The sequence below is a fragment of the Taudactylus pleione genome, unplaced genomic scaffold, assembly GCF_031769625.1.
Source record: "Taudactylus pleione unplaced genomic scaffold, aTauple2 ptg000396l, whole genome shotgun sequence".
Lineage (NCBI taxonomy): Eukaryota > Metazoa > Chordata > Amphibia > Anura > Myobatrachidae > Taudactylus > Taudactylus pleione.
In genome coordinates this window covers 2,277,445-2,299,507 of record NW_028284797.1, presented here as the reverse complement: position 1 = coordinate 2,299,507, position 22,063 = coordinate 2,277,445, and the positions used below count along the sequence as shown (strand labels likewise).

The window sequence follows — 22,063 nt, the reverse complement described above, 5'->3', positions numbered from 1 at the left end:
GAAGGGTACAGAAAAATATCTGCTGCTTTGAAGGTCCCAATGAGCACAGTGGCCTCCATCATCCGTAAATGGAAGAAGTTCGGAACCACCAGGACTCTTCCTAGAGTTGGTCGGCCGTCTAAACTGAGCGATCGGGGGAGAAGGGCCCTAGTCAGGGAGGTGACCAAGAACCTGATGGTCATTCTGTCAGAGTTACAGCATTCCTCTGTGGAGAGAGGAGAACCTTCCAGAAGGACAACCATCTCTGCAGCAATCCACTAATCAGGACTGTATGGTAGAGTGGCCAGACGGAAGCCACTCCTTAGTAAAAAGCACATAGCAGCCCGCCTGGAGTTTGCCAAAATGCACCTGAAGGACTCTCAGACCATGAGAGACAAAGATTGAACTCTTTGGCGTGAATGCTAGGTGTTATGTTAGGAGGAAACCAGGCACCGCTCATCACCAGCCAATACCATCCCTACAGTGAAGCATGGTGGTGGCAACATCATGCTGTGGGGATGTTTTTCAGTGGCAGGAACTGGGAGACTAGTCAGGATAACCGAAAGATGAATGCAGCAATGTACAGAGACATCCTGGATGAAAACCTGCTTCAGAGCGCTCTTGACCTCAGACTGGGGCGATGGTTCATCTTTCAGCAGGACAACGACCCTAAGCACACAGCCAAGATATCAAAGGAGTGGCTTCAGGACAACTCTGTGAATGTCCTTGAGTGGCCCAACCAAAGCCCAGACTTGAATCCAATTGAACATCTCTGGAGAGATCTGAAAATGGCTGTACACCGACGCTTTCCATTCAACCTGATGGAGCTTGAGAGGTGCTGCAAAGAGAAATGGGCGAAACTGCCCAAAGATAGGTGTGCCAAACTTGTGGCATCATATTCAAAAACACTTGAAACTATAATTGCTGCCAAAGGTGCATCAACAAAGTATTGAGCAAAGGTTGTGAATACTTATGTACATGTGATTTCTTAGTTTTTTTTATTACATTGGCAAAAATCGCAAAAAACTTTTTACACGTCATTATGGGGTATTGTGTGTAGAATTTTGAGGACAAAAATGTATTCCATTTTGGAATAAGGCTGTAACATAACAAAATGTGGAAAAAGTGAAGTGTTATGAATACTTTCCGGATGCACTGTATATAAAACTAATGTCCACAAGGCGCCATGGGTGTGAGGTTCAAATGTTCAATCAATAATGAAACCAATAACTGCCACTTCTAGAAGTAATGATCGGATCGTCACAACCCAAAATACATTAGTTTACTGTATATTATGTCTATCTATTGCCTACCCAAACATTGTCTATCTAGACAATGTAGACCTAACCGCACTTACCGGAGAGTTAGGATTAGGCACTAGAAGGGACGGTTAGGGTCAGGTACCTACTCCGACGGTTAGACACTAGGAGGGAAGGTTAGGGTTAGACACCAAGGGGAGAGTTAGGGTGAAGATTAGGGCTTAAAAAAATTGTCGTCCATTGTATGTCGACAATTTTCATGTCGACCTTTTGACCCCATTGACCATTTGTACCTGCCAACCTTCTTACATGTCGACCTTTAGTGTGTCGACCTTTTGTCCCTGCCGACCTTTTGTCCCAGTCGACCTATTGGCTGTCTAACATCTGGTATCTATCTAGACACTGTCAACCTTTTTACTGTCTATCTGTTAATCCACACTCGCCCAGCACACGCTGCTGTGTGCTGGGCTACGGTGGGTTCTGGGAGGTTGCTGCTTCAAAGCTCAGCAGCAGTCTCCTCTGTCTGCACCTGATGTGTGTGTAGGGGATGCGATCATACTGATCGCGCCCCCTCCTTCTTAGATCTGTCCCTGATTGAGAGGAGCACAGCATCCCCCTGTGCGGTGGCACAATTAATATTTTTCATACTTTTTTTTGTAGGGGGTGTGGCCATGCCTGCACAATTAGGCCACACCCCCTACAGTACAGAGGCCAGCCACTGTTCTCTATGGCCCTGTCAATTGATGGCCGTCTGTCTCAGACTTTATGCAAATGCATCTACAAACTCCTTCCCTAGTGTTCATCCGTGTGGCTGAAGGTACAAGGACTGAGGGCCTGATTCAGAGCCGGACGCTATTTGCGCTCGCTCGTTCAGAAAAAGGGTCCGGATATTTAAATAGAGCGCTCGCTCTTTGCGGTCTGTTGACGCCTCTATGTCTGAACGAGCGAACGAAGCATGCGCTCGCTATTTTTAAAAAAACGCCCCCTGGCCGCTCGCATCCTACGTCATCTCCGCTATTTATTAGATTAATCGAGTACATCGAAAGGCGTATGAACTGCTCGCAGTGCTTGTGGTAGGATTTTCCTACCGCAATCATGCGAGCAGTTCAGGCTAAAAGACAACCAAGTGACGTGGTCAATGACGCTGCTTTGTTAATTATGCACACCCTTAAAACGCCCGTTTTGACCGTTTGGCACGCCTGCGTTCGGATCTCCACTCCCCGTTTTCAAGCACCTTCCCCTGTTACCACCCACAAACGCCTCATCCTGTCACTCAAATTAGCAGGCATTCGCTATTTTGCGAGCACACAATTTCCGACCGCAATGACTGGTTGGCGCATGCGCATTACAACCCATACGCATGCGCAGTTGTGCGAACATCGCTCGGAGTGAACGAGCGGCCGCTTACGAGCGGCTCTGAATCAGGCCCTGAGTGCCCACTTTCAGCGTTTGTATACACAGTAATATAATTTGGTGTGTCTTTAGACACCACCATTGGTTGCACCATCGCAACTTGCACCAGACCTATGACAGGTGCAGTTTCTCCATTGGACTGTGGCCTCCTATGCCTGCGGCTATGCGTCTGGGAATGTAGCCACTTTCACTGACTTTTTTATGTTCATTTCTAGCCACCTGCCAGTCATCGCCCAGGAACTGCCATCTTTCTAATACTGTGCATCTCAATGGAAACAGCGATCTTGTGCGTACACTCAGTGTAACGCATGCACCGTAGAAGTTTTTAGGAATTTTGGCGCATGCGCAGCTGCAAAAAATAGCTCAGCTACGTGAACACTGGCATTACATGCAGATTGTGTGTCGCTATGACTCAGGTCCTATATGTGTACCCTTATTTCCCCTGGGCAGATTATGGCCTGATTCAGAGATGGACGCTAATATGATTGCAGTAGCGATTTCGTACGCATCGCAGCTGCAAAAATATGCTAATGGTTGCATAGCTTACCTGAGCATAAAGACGCCCACTGCTGCCTTCTCATATGTGTACGATGTCACTTCCGTGCATAAATATCAGTAACATGGATGCACATCCAGTAGCCATCTTGCCCTTGGGTGCTCTCCTGACACGCAGAGCTGCGTACGCAATCGCCGTGGCTAATTTATATACGCCGATGAAACAACATTTAAACGGACAAACAAGCCTACGTTTCTCTGACCACTCCCCATCACCACCCCAAACGCTGATAACCTGTCACTCACACTGCGATGGTTTCCTCTGTGCGCCCATAGTCGTAATGCGATTGCAAACAATCGCTCAATCTGCGTTCGGAATCGCCTTTACGTCCATCTCTGAATCAGGCCCCATATGTGTACAAATATGCTATATATAATTTTAGTAATCATGTTTCTTTTAAGCAATTTACGCCCAATATAGTTCCATCTGTACACTTGTGTATTTCATAAATATAGCACATTGGGGCATATTCAATTGTCTGCGAAAATAGCAAACAACCCGCACCTGCGAGGTTTTTCCTGCAGCTGCATTTTTTTTGCTATTCTATCAGGTGCATGTTTTTTTTAAAAAACACGCACCGGGAGGTTTTTTTTCACGCACCTCCTGAGCAAGCGTGATTTTTCCTAAAATCGATGATTTTAGGAAAAACCACCGGGACTTGCTCTGACACCCCGGCAGCACCCACCCTGAGGACTAATTAAGCAATTGGAAGTATCCAATTAGCTTAATTAGGGGCCTATTCATCAACACTAAAATAACGTTTTTAAGGACATTTTCCTTAAATAAAGTTATTTTGGTATTCATGAACAGACTTAACACAGGAGATATCACAGATATCTCCTTGCTAAGTTCCCCTGCGTTAATTTCCACACTCCCCATAAATTTTTTTTTTTCTAATCTGTCATGTGGTCTGCTGGGAAACCACATGACAGACCAGCAGGACGGAGCCGGAGACTGCTGCGTGGACAGGTAAGTCGGGGGGAGGTGAGCGGAGGGGGGAGGGGGGTGGGGGGTGATCGTGGGGGGTACGAAACTTAACGCATCTGTACTCAGTGCTGCGCATGCGCTGGTTTTACAGATGGAACAGCGCATGCGCAGCACTGTTTCCAGATGCGATAAGGTAGTGTAGGCAGGGAAAAGTATCTATTTCCCAAAAAGCTGTCCTCCAAAAATAACAGCTTTTCGGAATAGATACTTATGGAGAGGTGGAATGATGAATTCCACCTATAATTAGCTAGAACTCCATGAGAGTTCTAAAGCTAATTATCTCCATTGAATTTTTATGTTTAATGAATAGGCCCCTGTGTCCTTAATTACTCACCTTCCTCAACGCTGTCTTCTGCATCTTCTGCACCCAGCGTCGGGAGCCGGCTCTTCTGCAGCAGGGTGAGTAAGTCAGTGTGTGTGGTGTATGCAAGTGTGTATGAGTGTGTGTGTATGAGTGTGTGTTTGTGACCCCCGGTGCGGTGTGTGTGGCCCCCCTGGAATGGGCGCTGGGAGAACTACATCTCCCAGCAGCCCTTGCTCCTCCCATCAGCCCTCGGGATTCCCAGCAGCCCCCTCTCCAGTAAGAAGAGAGAGCGGAAGCCACTGGGAGCTGCGGAAACCCCCTGCCAGGTAGGCGTTTGTTTTTTTTCAATTTATATTTTACGCGGCGCCGGGTTTTCAGAGCTGAAAACGCCTTGACCACTATTTTTTTTATTGAATACCGCGGGTAGCGGGAGCGCGCATACCTGCGGCATTCCGAAATTGAACACGAGGTGCGCAAGTTTTTTAACTCGCTAAACCTCGCGCCCAATTGTATATGCCCCATAGTCTCCCAAACTATCAAACATCTCTCAAACAGGGCATAACTTGAGTGTTGCAGACCATGGGTGTGCATAAATTTGCCAGTGCAATTACATAAGCAGCTTGAGTACTTAAACATACTATTAAAAAAACAAACAAACAAATGTCCCTCAGACCAGACAGCTGTCTTCCCCAAGGAGCTATTCCCAGTATATTTAAAATATAAAATAATATATTTTATATGAACCATTTGTACATGGAAATATGACATTTTAAATGTGTATATTTTATTGTGAGGAAAATGTGTGTGTGTTCCTTGGAAGGGTTGTGGCGCGCTTCCACTATTCCTAAAAATTGCTGTATATAGTGTTTCTGAGTAATATAAAACAACAGATAGTGCTAAAAGTGACAAACTCATATATGAGAGACAAAAAACAAAGTAAAAAATAAAACTTTCCCAATGTCTTACTCTTTGTGGTCTCAGCTTGGGTCTCAGGAAACAGATAGACGGAATCGTAGTAGCGATCTGAAAAAGGAGATGAAACAAGTATAGTATGTTAAGTTGACTAGTTTAATATGAATTTTAAAGGTTATATGCGTAGTACCAGGGATACGCTAAAATAACCATATATGTAGATGGTGGTAGTTTCTTGTTTAGGAACCGTCTGTATTTCCCAATGGTTAACCTTCTTCTTGGATACTTCTCCAGGTAATTGTCATGGGCCCTCTGGAGGACCACGGGGGGGTCCGGGATTTACCTGTCCGGGTGCTCTGGCGGGGGTGCTGGCTGCTGGCAGTTAGAATGGTGTGCGGGCAGGTCTCTGAGAAGCAGCGCTGGGTCTCTGGCATGTTGGAGCTGCTGTGGCCGGGAGTCTTTGCAAACACTGCAGTCCCTCCAACATGACCCATTCCACCAGGTACAAAATGCTCTACTCCTGGACTTCCCACCTAATTTATGATTGCAGCCACCTGTGGTGAAACTCCATTCTCATCAATTAACTAGTTCAACACAGCTGTCTGCAATCATAACTTAGGTGAGAAGTTCAGGAGCAGAGCATTTTGAACCTCGTGGAATAGGTAATGTTGGAGGGTAGGACACTGCCTGGTGCTGGGCGTCGCCATCTTGGATTTGTTCACATGTCAAGAAGGAGCCAATCCAGTCTGAATGATTCACATGGGCCCTGTCGAAGCTGGATAATTGGCTGAGACAAGATCAGTTTAAAATTGAAGCATGCACGACGCCATCTTGCAAATGGCAGCTAGACTCCATTTTAGAAACAAGAATCTACAAGACGCCATTTTGCGACCAGCGCGATTTATAAGTTACAACTCACAAGATAAGTACAGATGGCAATGTTTTTGATAATCTACCAAGGGCAACTGGAAGAACAGCTTCCTGAGAAAAAATAAATAGAATAGACAATGAGTGTTTTTACATACAAATTGGGAATCCCTGTATGCACACAAGTATAGTTGTGGCAATTGTAATATAATCCAGGCATTGATCTACACAATTGGATTTGTTTGAATCCTAAACAGGTTTTAGTCTCACACCCAGACAGGATGGCCCCAGCTTCACAGCTTGGGGTAACGCATTTGCATTCACAAGAGTCTGGGAGAACAAAGGACTTTTCTTTAGAGCCTGGGAAAGGTGGGGGCTGCTGAGAGAGGGGGGGTGTGGAACTATATGGCTCAGCATTCTACACTGCTAGGTGTTCACTTAGTAAGTGAGATTTAAGTGCACCATTTTTCATACACACATTAATACGCACAATTGCGCTGGTAACTAATCGCATATTAGCGAATGCATAAGACCTTGTATGAAAACACTGTTTTATTAGCTAACTGCGCACGCATCTGTCCCCAGTTAACTAGCGTCTTTATATCAAACCCCGTATACTCACACATTACATATTCACATACAAGGTTCCATAAGCTTTAAGGTATAAGATTTAAGTTTGTTCATTAAGTATAAATGCTATGAAATAAAGATTGTTTGGTAAGTAAGGTTTTATACATGTTAAGTAAGCCGTGTTTGGTTTTGTACTGATGCGTACTCTTTCAACAGAATTCCGGTATTATCGGTGTGGAGATCGCATCATGCATTCTCGACTTATGGACCGCAGAGACTTCAAGCAACAAAATGTATATAATATGAACAACTGTTAGGATGTTGCATGGGGCGGGAGGGCAGCGACCCCCAGTTGTTGGAGGCTGGGTTGAGTCTATTTGAATCAGCCTGTTAAATGCTCTGTAACAGATGCTTCCCCCTTGAGGACCAATGGCATCAGCAACAAACTACTCTATTGTGTTGTCTATTTCTGGGGGGTATATATGTGTGCTCCAACACTGGGTTCTTAGTCTTCGTGCTGATATACGAGGGGTTTCTTGCTGATGCCTAACATCTGGTCCGGAAGCGCTGCGTATGTATACTGTACTTGGGTCTGTATAATTCCTTTGCGCCAAATTGTGTCTGGATCAATAGCGTGTAACTGACTGTACTTTTACCTGAATAATACTTGTGCTTTGGAACCACAGATTCCAGGTCTTAAGTCTTTATTTACTATATGACTGCGTACGCAAATTAGCGTCATCCTTAGAGGTTTATAGGTAGAATATTAGAAGGTATAGGCAGGGGTATATAGAGGTTCTGATCCAGTATCATCAGATGGGGGCTCATCGAGTGAAGTCACTTACCTACTCACACGGTACATACGGCTATTGATATCTCAGCAAAGGGTGGAGTGGCCACATGCAGGGTTTACCTGCAACCGCTTTGTGCTGAAAGATCGCTATCTGTTTTCGTGTGAACCAAGGAAGCTGACTAGAATCCAGGGACAAGAGAGGAAAAAGTTTGTTTTCCTTTGTTGATAGAACCTAGCGTTTTAAGGGGTGCCGCAGTATTGAGTATGCGGCTGAGTCACAGTTTTGCGCACAGTAAAGACGCACTTTTGTGTACGCAGCTAAAAAGTCATCATACGGTTGTGTGGTAGTCGCATTATTGTGTATGCGACTGGTCGCACAATAGCTTATACGTACTTCCGGTTGTGCTGCCACGTGTTTAAACAAAGCCGTTGAGGTTTATATTTTTCAATTATTATCAATATCTGGGTTAACGTTTATTTTTCTGCGCAGGAAAAAAAAGTGTGTAACAGTGAGTATTTGTTGAACAAAGTTAAGGGTATCGTATGATCCTTAAGGGCTAGGTGCAAGGGTTAGTCTAGCCGTTCGGTAAGTAGCTTTACTGTTCTATACACAGTAGCAGTTGTACATGTTGTCTTTGTTGTAGAGAGGTGCGTGGAAGTAGCCGACATACAAACTTCCATAGGTGTGGAAGTTGCCTTACTAAATCTTATCCGGGTGTGGAAGTTGCCTTTTTCAAATCTTATCCAGGTGTGTGGGCGCCGCCGACTTAAATCGTCCACAGGTAAATGAAAGTATCTTGATTGTCTTTCACCAGTTTAAATCTTTATTGAAAGCGTAGGATTTTGTCTCAAAATGGGAGCCATGCAAACAGTAGAGATGTTAGACAATGATGTGCTGCTAATGAAAGCTCCGATTGGATTGGCCCATCGTATTATGCATACTAAGTACGGTACTTATGCAATAAGGTATTGTGATGTATGGTTTAAAATGACGATGAAGAGTGTTAGACCATTTCCCAGAATTCGTAGTTTTGATAAAAATGTATTAGATAATGTCCAGGATCACATCAGTCTGATGCGTACCTGAGAGAAAAAGGTTAAATATTATGAATGTTTAAAATTGTGGCAGCATGAAGGGGATGTGTGGCTTAAAAATGTGCAAGCGATGCAAACTAGCATCGCGAGCACACTGCCAGAGAATACATCCGCGACGCTAAATTGCAATACGGGCAAGCTGCAAAATAGCACGCACGTGCAGCAAGGTATCGTTGTGGAGAGTATTGCCAGCAGTTCACGCTCACCTCCCCCACCTTATGTGGATGGAGGTGCAAGTACAGTTACCAAAAACCAAATGGTTTAAATTCGGACTTTGAACTAAAATGGTTTTTATAAAAACAAGGAATATGTTTTTTAGTCATCTTTATGTTTTTAGTATAATTTATGCCTTCTTTTAATTAATTATTTATTGAGTATTAGTGATGTCTATAGTGCAGAAGGAAGAAATAAGCCTTTTTATTGAAGTATTTATTTTTATTTATTGATTGTGTATTTCGATAGAAGTTTGCTACTGTCCGGCATATATACTGTCACCGGAAGTAACGATTCAAGAGAATCTCTGTGGGATAAACTGTTTTCTGTGTGTTCCATATATTTGGGAACAGTCTTCTGTGAGCAGCCGGCTGTGGGAACTTTGATCGGAAAGGACCGGAAGTGACAACAGCGGTGACGTGCAGAGTCCGCTTCCGGCTATAGGAATGCAGCGTGTACACGTGGGCAGCTTACAGCTGACCCAGAAGTGATTCAGTTGCGTTCCACAACCGGGGACCTCTCTTTGGGGCGGGGAAGTTATGGTCCTGCATGATGGAACGAGAGTGATACCGGAAGTTATGTATGCGGGTCACCTCCGGACCGGAAGTACGGCCGTATGCGTTCCAAAGCTAAATTGGATTATTTTTAGGGATTAACTCTGCCATATGGTTTTGTAATTATTTCCTATAATGGCTAATACGACTAGGATCTTTTTTATTGTAATGCATATTAGAATTAGTCTGTCAAATGTCTTTATGAGGAAGATTTGTAGTTGACCAATCGAGTACAGGGGGAGGGTACTTAAAGGACTTCAGAACATTAAGAAAATCACACCTTGAAAAAGACTCAATTCTCAGAGTTGAAACGCGTTGGTGATATTTCACAAGGCAACACGAGTAGAGGGTGACTGAGTACAACTGTATGCAGATTCTGGAGAATTGCAGATTCCTGTGCCCAGGAGGTGTTCATTTCCATTACGTGCATTTAGGTGTTACGACAGTACACCAACTTCATTCGGTACGCCTTGATTTTTATTATACATCCAGGATTTTTATTGCATTAAGATTGTGAATATGTTGTTTTTGAATTAAAAACTGTAATACACTATGGTGGCTTTTTTCTCTTGTCTCTTTTTATACACATGAATTTATGACCATAAGAGACTTTGAAAATCCACCGGATCACAGTGTGTTTGGAGTTCCATTGAAGATTCTTCAGTTTCAATTCTCCTCCCCTATTATAAAGGAATTGGAACTATTGGATTTATTTTTCCACAAACTGTCTAATTTTTCCTTCGATATATGGGTCTGAATTTCTTGTTATATATTACTGTTTAGGACTATTCATTACATCATTTGCGCGTGGGTGTTTTTCCTATTGTATTGTCTTATCCATTTAAGGTATTCCAGGGATTACCTCAATACACCTACAGCAGCATTATTGTGTAGCGCAGGTTCCTATAAACCCCTTTTTTGTACAGTTAGCAAAAATACCCATAAAAATGTACCAAGCAATTTGTACCCTCTCTTAAGCAACCATAAAGAAAATGTTTATGATGTGGATGATGAGCCTATTGTAGTGTCTGCCATTTCCCATGCTGTGCAAATGATAGATGCTGCATCACCACAATCACAAGTGGTGCCGCCATCTCCATCGGTAACAGCAAGGGAAGTGTTAAGACCCTCTGCACCCGTAGAGGAAGTTGTTCATACCATACATAGTAGCAGCAGATTAAACCCCCAGCCAGATAACCAGGTCAAAGGTAGCAGCGCTACCGGTCTGCATCCCATTCGGACAATAACCGTTCCAAATGGAAATGCAGATGCGAACGGTGTAGTGCCCACGAGGGAAGTAGTAATGCATTGTCCATGGACAAGAGCAGAACTAAATTCCATCATAAATGATTTCCCTGATCCCAAAAAGGAACTAGCCAAATGTCAAAGATTTTTGAGAAATTTGGGTAGTTCACATGAGCCCACTAATAAAGATTGGCGTGTGGTGTTAAGGGCCTGTCTACCACGCAATACCGACGTGACAAAATTTATCACGGATTGTGTATTGGATGGTGACGTTCCCTTAACAGACCAAGTAAACCAAGGTAACATTTCCCGCATTGTAACTCAATTGGGTATATATTTTCCAGTAGTAGTTAACTGGAACAAAATTTTCACCATTAAGCAAAAGGAGAGTGAATCTGCAGAAGGTTATTGTGACCGGGTTCTGCAGGCTATCAACCAGTACACTGGGTTAGAAGATATTAAAGATAGCACTCACCACAGGGGAATGATAGTCACGGTACTCATGGATGGTCTGAAAGACGACTTAAAGACTCGGGTTCAGACCTCACAACCTGGCTGGAGGGGAGTCACAATAGATAACCTCATAGAGTCTGCCATAGAACATGATAAAAATATCACAAAGAAGAGAGAGACCCAGAGCGAAAAACTAATGGCTGTCAGTATCCAAGCTCTGGAAGGAATAACAATAACATCACAGCCAACCGACACACCTGCACCTGAACAATTACACATCCTCACCAATCCCACACCACAGCAAACACATCCTTACCCCACATATCATACACAACCACAGGCCTCATACTACCCACAAACTTCATACCTCCCACAATACCCTTATCCTTCACATCCTTACCCATACCCACCATCTTATCCTCTTGCTCAACTCCCACAACAATCCTTTCATCCACCCCATTCAAAATTATGTTTTAACTGTAACCAAGTGGGACACATAAGTAAGTACTGCAAAGTAAAGAACACCACACATGAACACGGGTTTCCCATGGGTTCATAGGCAACCCCAGTATCTTCTCCCAGGCCTTATATGACTGTTTACAATCTTTTCAACCTATCAATGGATCTGTTCTAATGTAAAATGTGGATGATTTATTGTTGTATTTTGGTCATGTTTAGATGATATTAAACTGTTGTGCTTTATCTCTCACTCACAGGACACAAGGTTGCTAAGGATAAAATGGCAGCCATGCCAGGCTAAGGTCGAATACTTGGAATACTATCCAACCCAGTGGCCCAGACATTATTTAGAGCAGTAGCTATTAATAACAAGATTTAATTGCAGGAACCTGTATGCAGATACTATATCCCTAGAATTATTAAAGATGATAGGGGGACTTATTTTACAGGTGACGTTTCCAAGAACGTGTGTAAGGTGATGGGTAACAACACTAAGATTATCCCAGACTGTCTTTTCCTTTATTTGTCCCCCTTTGAGATACTGTTCAAACAGGCAGCCTCATGTGAAAATATGATAATGAGGTTACTGTGCAGTGTCTCATGAAGATGAATGAGAATAACCGAAATTTAAAGTATTATTAACTAACATGTCTAATGCAAACTGTCATAATGTCAAACCTGGAGAATTTGTTATGATCCAAATTTTTTTTAGCTCAGGTTGTTTGATCAGTGGAAAGGTCCGCATCTGACGATACCACATCCTCAAAGGGTGGCCGAGGAAGATACGTGGGTCCATCCCACTCACTATAGGGAGGTTAACCAACTGGTGGAGATACAAGGCGGAGACAAGGCCGATAACGTGGACCTGTCGATTGCGAGCTTTTTCCGGAAGGATTAAAAAGGTGATGGTGAGATATCTGAGCTAAAGAAATGTGTAGATCAGTGCTTCCAGCAATGGAGTGGTCTGCTGTGGTCATCCTAGTTCTTTCTTCCAGAAGTTTCTGTCGTGATGATCTGTTTGGGGATACCCAGTTTCTGTGATGGGGGACCGATAAAGGAAATGTGAGCTGATGGCAGAGCTGATGGAGTGGAGTCAGGAGGAGGAGTGCTATACCAAACCAGGGGAGTGTCTGACCAATCTTAGTATTGTAATTGTTATGTTATTTGGGAAGAATACTTCCAGAAGTTATGACCCTCACACATGTTGAAATGCTTGGTATACATAAAAACACACCATCACCATATCTTCACACGCAATATGAACACAGAGGCAAAAGAAATATGATACCTGGTGACGTGCATAAAGCCACTCAGTTAATCAGTGAGACAACTGGCTTTCAAGTTTTAGTCGCATTGGATTCCACCAGGATTGCTCGGGGTACATAAAATTTTAGATATATTCAGGAACTTGCTAAATTGATAGATAATATCACCGAGATGTATGATGACACATTCAGGTATACAGGGAGAGAATTGCAAGCGTACAAGAAAGAACTGGTGCAACACAGGCTAGTGTTGAATTATTTAACTGCTGTTACTGGAGGGTATTGCGTAACGTTAGCCACCCAGTTTGGAGTAAAATGTTGCACCTATGTCACCAATGATACCAGCGACCCTAAGGAAGTGGTAGACCGGAAGATGGATGAAATTCTGCAGCTAAAATGGGAATTTCATAAGAACCATAATGCTTCAGTGGCTGAAGTAGGGAAGAAGATAGAAGGATGGGTTTCATGGCTGAACCCAGTGAAATGGTTCTCAGGTCTAGGGGAATGGGTCCAGAATGTGATCGCCAGCATAGGTAAATTCTTGATCTTTATACTAATTGTCATCATAATAATTGGCATATGCGTCCGGTGTGTTCCTATTGTGTTGAAGTGTGGAAAATGTAAAAATAGAGTAAAATGCAAGAACAAAACTATGATGGTGGTCAGTAATGACAATATGAATACCGAGGTAAATATAGAACTGCATTACAACCCTGAACTAGGAAATACCATCATTTAACGTATTATATTTAGACATGCATAGAATGTATTATTGAAATGTTATTTTTAAAACACCTCAGATAATGTAAAGTCTAAATTCCCCTTCAAGACTGCTTTTATAAGACTGGTGCATCCCCACACCTTTCACATGATCTTCCAAGATCCGTGGTGTGCGTATAATAGTAGTTTTATGTCCCCACTCAGAGACACATTATTGATGGAGTAAGAACCACCTTGTGCTATCCCATAACAACACTACATAATATGTAAATGTAAGCCTAAATTAAATTCTAATAGCAGATTGTGATAGCATGTTGTTCGCTATCAAAGGGTGGACTGTCGAAGCTGGATAATTGGCTGAGACAAGATCAGTTTAAAATTGAAGCATGCATGACGCCATCTTGCAAATGGCAGCTAGACTCCATTTTAGAAACAAGAATCTACAAGACGCCATTTTGCGACCAGCGCCATTTTTAAGTTACAACTCACAAGCTAAGTACAGATGGAAATGTTTCTGATAATCTACCAAGGGCAACTGGAAGAACAGCTTCCTGAGAAAAAGTAAATAGAATAGACAATGAGTGTTTTTACATACAAATTGGGAATCCCTGTATGCAGACAAGTATAGTTGTGGCAATTGTAATATAATCCAGGCATTGATCTACACAATTGGATTTGTCTGAATACTAAACAGGTTTTAGTCCCACACCCAGACAGGATGGCCCCAGCTTCACAGCTTGGGGTAACACATTTGCATTCACACAAGAGTCTGGGAGAACAAAGGACTTTTCTTTAGAGCCTGGGAAAGGTGGGGGCTGCTGAGAGAGGGGGGATGTGTGGAACTATATGGCTCAGCATTCCACACTGCTAGGTGTTCACTTAGTAAGTGAGATTTTAGTGCACCATTTTTCATACACACATTAATACACACAATTGCGCTGGTAACTAATCGCATATTAGCGAATGCATATTAGCGAATGCATAAGACCTTGTATGAAAACACTGTTTTATTAGCTAACTGCGCACGCATCTGTTCCCAGTTAACTAGCATCTTTATATCAAACCCTGTATACTCACACATTACATATTCACATACAAGGTTCCATAAGCTTTAAGGTATAAGATTTAAGTTTGTTCATTAAGTATAAATGCTATGAAATAAAGATTGTTTGGTAAGTAAGGTTTTATACATGCTAAGTAAGCCGTGTTTGGCTTTGTACTGATGCGTACTCTTTCAACAGAATTCCGGTATTATCGGTGTGGAGATCGCATCATGCATTCTTGACTTATGGACCGCAGAGACTTCAAGCAACAAAATGTATATAATATGAACAACTGTTAGGATGTTGCATGGGGCGGGAGGGCAGAGACCCCCAGTTGTTGGAGGCTGGGTTGAGTCTATTTGAATCAGCCTGTTAAACGCTCTGCAACAGATGCTTCCCCCTTGAGGACCAATGGCATCAGCAACAAACTTCTCTATTGTGTTGTCTATTTCTGGGGGGTATATATGTGTGCTCCAACACTGGGTTCTTAGTCTTCGTGCTGAATGCTGATAGACGAGGGGTTTCTTGCTGATGCCTAACATCTGGTCCGGAAGCGCTGCGTATGTATTCTGTACTTGGGTCTGTATAATTCCTTTGCGCCAAATTGTGTCTGGATCAATAGCGTGTAACTGACTGTACTTTTACCTGAATAATACTTGTGCTTTGGAACCACAGATTCCAGGTCTTAAGTCTTTATTTACTGTATGACTGCGTACGCAAATTAGCGTCATCCTTAGAGGTTTATAGGTAGGATATTAGAAGGTATAGGCAGGGGTATATAGAGGTTCTGATCCAGTATCATCAGCCCTGACAGCCATTCCAGCCTTGGGTACTTAAGGGCTTCCTGGGAGTTCTCAGGTTGCCAGTGCAACATCTTAAGCTGGCCACACACTAGATCAACTTACATCCAACCATCCACCTAGTTGATTGGTTGGAATGAAAATCTGGTAAAGTATGAAAGCAAATGACAATCAGAAATTTGTTCCCAAACGCTGGAAAATGTTTGAACAAATTGTTTAGATCAAACATTTAACAAACTTGTCTGACAACCATTTCATCTGTTTTTTTGGCATTTAGTAGCAAATTGCTGATTATCATTTACTCCCATACGCAATTAAAGTTATGTGGTCGATAGGCATAACCTATTGATGGCAATACTCCTCCGGTTGCCAGACATTTTGTTGAAAGCAAACATAATCCTTTGGATTTTAAAGTTATGCCTTTCGACCACATACCTCCACTTTTGAGAGGCGGAGATCGAAATAAACGTCTGCTTCAGAGTGAAAGTCGTTGGATATATAATCTACAAACACTATCACCTCTGGCTTTGAACGAAGAACTGAACTTTAATTGCTTTTTGTAATTAATCTTTCTAATATAGCAATATACTTTTCCCTTGCTTTTTTCTCTTTTATGTATAATGTTTGTTTGTTTGTTCTGTGTTTTGCCATATAATGCAGTCGTTACTGAGGTCATCAACCATATGCGCCTATTACTAGGTTGTTTAAAAGTATCTAATTTACTGCAGAGATCTTTTGACCGGAACGTCACTTCCGGTTACTGACACGCAAGCTCCATTGGACCGCACGCGTCACTTCCGGGTCCCCGTTGGACGCGGCGGACAGCACGGCCATGGACATTGATATATTATTAAGGTGAGTTATGCAGGTGCAGTGGGTTGTTTGATTAACAGGTGCGATGCATAAATAATGGTTTATATGGGACAGATGCGCAGTGTGCTGGTTATGCCCCAGGAGGAAGGTGCCAGAGGGCGCCGAAACAGCTGTCGGGCTTCCTCTCACTATGCTGCTATATCGGTTCACGCTGAATGGTTACTGATAAGTACTTTTTGATATACACTGTTTAGCACTTTTGCACTTTAGTGAACTGATATCATGTTATCTTTTTTTCTTGCATTGAACATTGGTGTGCTGGTTTCTCACATATAATATATTTGTTTGTATGTACTTTATATGTTAATCAGATTTGACCTTTATCTGCCTGTGTCTGCTGACAATTGAGTTTCTCTTAATGGGAGATTAACATTGTCTTACCAATACTTTCGCCCCATCTATCCTGTCATAGGAATATATTTTTGATTTCCTCATACAGCATTTAGTTATAAACAATTACATATTTTTGTTTATTCTTATTGTACTTTCAGTGCCTTGGTGCACCAATTTTTTAATGACTAATAATTAAAAAATGATGTTTTATTAATATGCAATCATATCATACAAAATGTTTGTATTAGTACTAAGGGCCTGATTCAGACCCACTCGCGAGCGGCTGTCCGCTCTGATAGAGCCAAAATCACTCCGGGCCTTGCGGTTGAGAAACTCAACCGCAGGCTCCGGCTCGCAGTGGCGATGGTCGCGATGGTCAAGACCATCGCGACCATCAACCTGCACGCTCGTATAGGCTGTGGGTGGTGACCCACAGCTATACGAGCGTCCAGGAGGACGCTCCATTTTAATGGAGGACGGCCCTCATTCAGAGCGTGCGCTCTGCTCAGAGCGTCCGGCTCTGAATGAGGGCCTAAATTCAAGAGTGCCCCACAAAATAGTCTACTTTACCTGCCTGTGCAGGAAATCCTTTCTATACTACTGAACTTTGACTATTGGGAGCACCATCAACATTTGTAATCCAATAGAGAAGCTGTTTCTCTTAGTTACTTTGATAATTGTTGGTTCACTTACAGATATTTTACCACTTATACTCTTGTGCAGAATCTTTTTCCCAGTCCCCCTTTTTCCCATTTTTTTGACAATCTTAGCCCAGTAAGCAGGGAGTCCCAGGTGTCTTCAATAGTATTCCATTAGAACAGAGGCCCTGATTCAGAGCCGGACGCTCTGAATCAGGGCCGGCCTTCTTGTTTTTTAGAGCGGCCTCCTGGCCGCTCGCATAGCTGTGGGTGACCACCCACAGCTATAGCGAGCGGCCATGATGATGGTCGCGATGGTCAAGACCATCGCGACCATCGGGCTTTCGACAAGACCCTTGGGGTAGGGTCTCGTTGCCGCAAGCCCCAGAGAGATTTCGGCTCTGACAGAGCCGAAATCTCTCCCACTGACATCACGATTGATGTCAGTGGGGCCGCCCCCAAATGGAGGCGTTCACATGGGAACGCCTCCATTTGGGCAGCCACTCCCCCAGCCTGCCCACCAAAGGGGGCATGCTGTCACTCAACATCGACAGCACGCCCCCTTTGGTACGAGACCCGGAGCGACGGTTTGCCCGTCGCTATCCGGGTCTCACGCATGCGCACAATGGAGCCGGCTCCGTCGTGCGCATACGCACTGGGCCACCATCGACCCGCTTGTGAGCGCATAGCGCTCACGAGCGGGTGTGAATCAGGCCCAGAGTCTCATTTAAATATCAAACTCTCAGATGTCCCTAAGGTAAATATTTCCAGGAGGAGGTAGTTGTTCTTACGCGTTTCATCTGCTGGTGGACTTCATCACAGGTATGGAATAAGAGTTCACTAGTCCTCCTTAATTAGTGTAGTTCAATAGGGGTTGATGATGTGTGTTGTGCTGTTGTGTACTAGGACTGAATTCAGCACTGGTCTGCATGTGCATATGTACTTCATTGTAGTCATTGAGAGCCCAGATGTGAAGTCTTCCGGTGCGCAATGGATGGAGAAGCGTACCAGAAGGCTTCACATTAAACTTAATCAAACTGACCAACTCCATATGCTAAACTGTTAGGCGCTTGTTTTTCATCTCCAACCTCTTGATATACGATGATGACGAAGTAATAAACATCATTGAAATGTTGGAATTAATACCTGCCGACTTATTGTCTGTATATATCCGAGTGGCGCCGTTTTGTTGAAATTTATATATACGCACACATATATTGATAGACAGATTCTTTCAATGTTCTAAATTGTTAGTTTTTTATCTAGAAAAGCATGACTTGTTTGGACTGCATTAATCAGTTATAAAACTGTGTTGTACATTGATAATACAGGTGACTGTAGATGACTTTGAGCTGGCTGCAAAGGGTATATTTCGAGCGCTGACCATACGAGAAAAGTACATGAAAGAGTCCATTCAACGGTTTCCAAGGACAGTAGCCCAATATCTCCGTGACATTGAAGAAGGGGTCTGGAAAGAACAAGATGAGATATACCCAGGTAAGAGAAATAAAGATGATGCAATTGAGAGATAGTTGCTGGGCATGTAAATTTGCTATTTGACATTACCAGGTATAGGTAGTGTGTATTACTGATAGGAATAAGATACTTGAATTAACTGAGGCATTAGCTGTATATTTAACAAAATATAAATATATCTATAATACTGTCTTCCGTTCCACCCCTCTGCAGCAGGTTGTCATGTTAGGGGGTACAAGTTCTCTACCAGAGCAGTCAGAATGGGACAGACAGACTTGCAAACATGTTTTGCAAAAATTCCCTGTGTTTTATTGGGATATTCATGCACTGGAGCAGGGCAGTGCTGTCACAGCAGTAATATTTTTTATTGCCAGAATTATGTCACAGTCACACCATCAATATTAATTATACATTTTCAGTTGCACTCAAGTCAGCCACAATTGTACTTTCTGCACCTAACTAAATGCAGATATTCATTAGTATACCAAGTTGCATGAATCTATGCTACTGCACTGTCCTTTATATTCATACATCTGTTCAAACAGCCGTCAGTATCAGTGTGCACTTGCACCAGCCCAGTACCTGCATACCTGCACCAGCATACCTGTACCAGCCCTGTACCTGCATACCTACACCAGCATACCTGCACCAGCCCTGTACCTGCATACCTGCACCAGCATACCTGCACCAGCCCTGTACCTGCATACCTGCACCAGCCCTGTACCTGCACCAGCCCCGTACCTGCATGCCTGCACCAGCCCCGTACCTGCATGCCTGCACCAGCCCCATATCTGCATGCCTGCACCAGCCCCGTACCTGCATGCCTGCACCAGCCCCGTACCTGTATGCCTGCACCAGCCCCATACCTGCATGCCTGCACCAGCATACCCGCACCAGTCCCGAACCTGCATGCCTACACCAGCCCGTACTTGCATACCTGCACCAGCCCCGTACCTGCATACCTGCACCAGCCCCGTACCTGCATGCCTACAACAGCCCCATACCTATATCTACACCAGCCCCATACCTGCATGCCTACACCAGCCCCGTACCTGCATATCTACACCAGCCCCGTACCTGCATATCTACACCAGCCCAATACCTGTATATCTACACAAGCCCCATACCTGTATATCTACACAAGCCCCATACCTGTATATCCACACCAGCACTGTACCTGTATATCTACACAAGCCCCATACCTGCATGCCCACACCAGCACTGTACCTGTATATCTACACCAGCCCCATACCTGCATGCCCACACCAGCACCGTACCTGTATATCTACACCAGCCCTGTACCTGTATATATACACCAGCCCCATACCTGCATACCTACACCAGCCCCATACCTCCATACCTACACCAGCCCCGTCCCTGTATATCTAAACCAGCCCCATACCTGTATATCTACACCAGCCCTGTACCTGTATATATACACCAGCCCCATACCTGCATGCCCACACCAGCCCCATACCTGTATATCTACACCAGCCCCATACCTGTATATCTACACCAGCCCCATACCTGTATATCTACACCAGCCACATACCTGTATATCCACACCAGCCCCATACCTGTATATCCACACCAGCCCCATACCTGTATATCTACACCAGCCCCATACCTGTATATCCACACCAGCTCCATACCTGTATATCTACACCAGCCCCATACCTGTATATCTACGCCAGCCCCATACCTGTATATCTACACCAGCCCCGTACCTGGTGCAAGAGATCACTCTGAATTCAGACTGATATCTGCATAACTCTGTATAGAACACTATTCCGAAAACATGTCCTCACTCTCTTATAAATGAACACATAGCTATAAGACATAGATGAATAAATAAATGGCAGGAAACCAGCTGAGAATCCCCAATTGTGCTGAACTATGACTAACAGTAAATATGGAATAATGAACAAGTAGAGTGAACATATACCTACTCCATCTGAGAATTATTTTGGACTGTATTTTGAACATAACTATTACTGTGATGTATATTGGACAGCACCTGGGCATTGCACATACTGTATATCTATATGACATCCGCTGTATTGTCAATTAGCCAATGCTATTGTTGTTTAACTGGCAATATAAAAATAAAGATATTAACTAATTTTCACACAAATATTGTAATTCAAACTGGTTACTTCACAGCAGAATTCAATACAGAAATATACAACACTTAGTTTCTCTCCTACTTTACAGATTTCACCCCACCACCACAAAACGGAGAAGACCCTTTCAGGATGGATAATCTACCTGCTGATCTTGGATACAAGTCAGCGATGAAAAATGGTGTGATTTATGTCTACAAAGACAAGGATGCACTGACCAACAACAAACCTAAAGATCTCAACTACCCTGATGTCCATGTCTTTGTGGATGATATGAATTTTTTAATTACGCTTATTGCACAAGGACCTGTGTAAGTAAAACTGACATTAGTCCTACATTTCTAGGTTAGCTGCACGTGTTGCTGTTTGTGAGTCTGTCTGATGCTACCATTTCCTGTCTATTGTTTCCAGTTGAAAATTCTCAAGAAACCTCCTCTACCTTGATTAATATGCATATGATTGATCTCTTCTTGCCTTCATTTGCCAGATGCTAAGTTTAAACCCACCTAATGGCTGATGTCCTCCCCTTTGTAGCCAGATTACGCCAACCAAAGTATACAACCTTCTAAAGAGGACAGGTAGAGAAGTCTATAACAACCAATCGGCTTCTGGCTATCATTTTATAGCATGTACTAGAAGCTGATTGGTTGCCATGGTTAACTTCTCCACTTTTCCTCTTTAGAAGTTTTGATACATCTACCCCAGAGAGAGATGTGGTGGTGAAAAAGAAACCACAGCTTTATTCAAAAAAACACCCAACCACATAGTGGTAAAGAAACAGTACTTCAAATGCCAGCTCCAGTCATACTGTAACTGTAGCAAGTTGTGTGAGCCCATCTGTCCCCATCACCCTGAGGATCACGCCAACCATTCTCTGGCTTTGCACAAAGGACACCCAAAAGAATGGTGTCCTGCACTTCAACTGCAGGATAAATTGGGTTCCCATGGCCATTCCTTCTGCTACTCAAAGGTCAGTGGCTGCAGTGCTATTCTGCCTTGCTGTGAATAGTCTGCAACCCAAAAAATGAGAAACAGATTGGTTGTTAGGGACAACTTGTCCACTTCTCCCCTCTTTAAAAGGTTTGATACATGTCCCCCTGTGTCCCTCCTTCCCAGGAACAGCACAGCACCTT

The 22,063-nt window shown here is 43.4% G+C and overlaps 1 protein-coding gene across 1 annotated transcript in view; it reads left to right on the top strand.

The window, feature by feature from the left end:
- The window catches only part of AMPD1 (adenosine monophosphate deaminase 1), a 147,246-nt gene that overhangs the window by 57,031 nt on the left and 68,152 nt on the right, over nucleotides 1–22,063 (top strand). Inside the window, exons 4-5 of the mRNA XM_088446290.1 lie at nucleotides 18,663–18,828; nucleotides 21,022–21,241. Coding sequence (XP_088302416.1) covers nucleotides 18,663–18,828; nucleotides 21,022–21,241 — 386 coding nt within the window. The remainder of the gene's footprint in view (nucleotides 1–18,662; nucleotides 18,829–21,021; nucleotides 21,242–22,063) is intronic.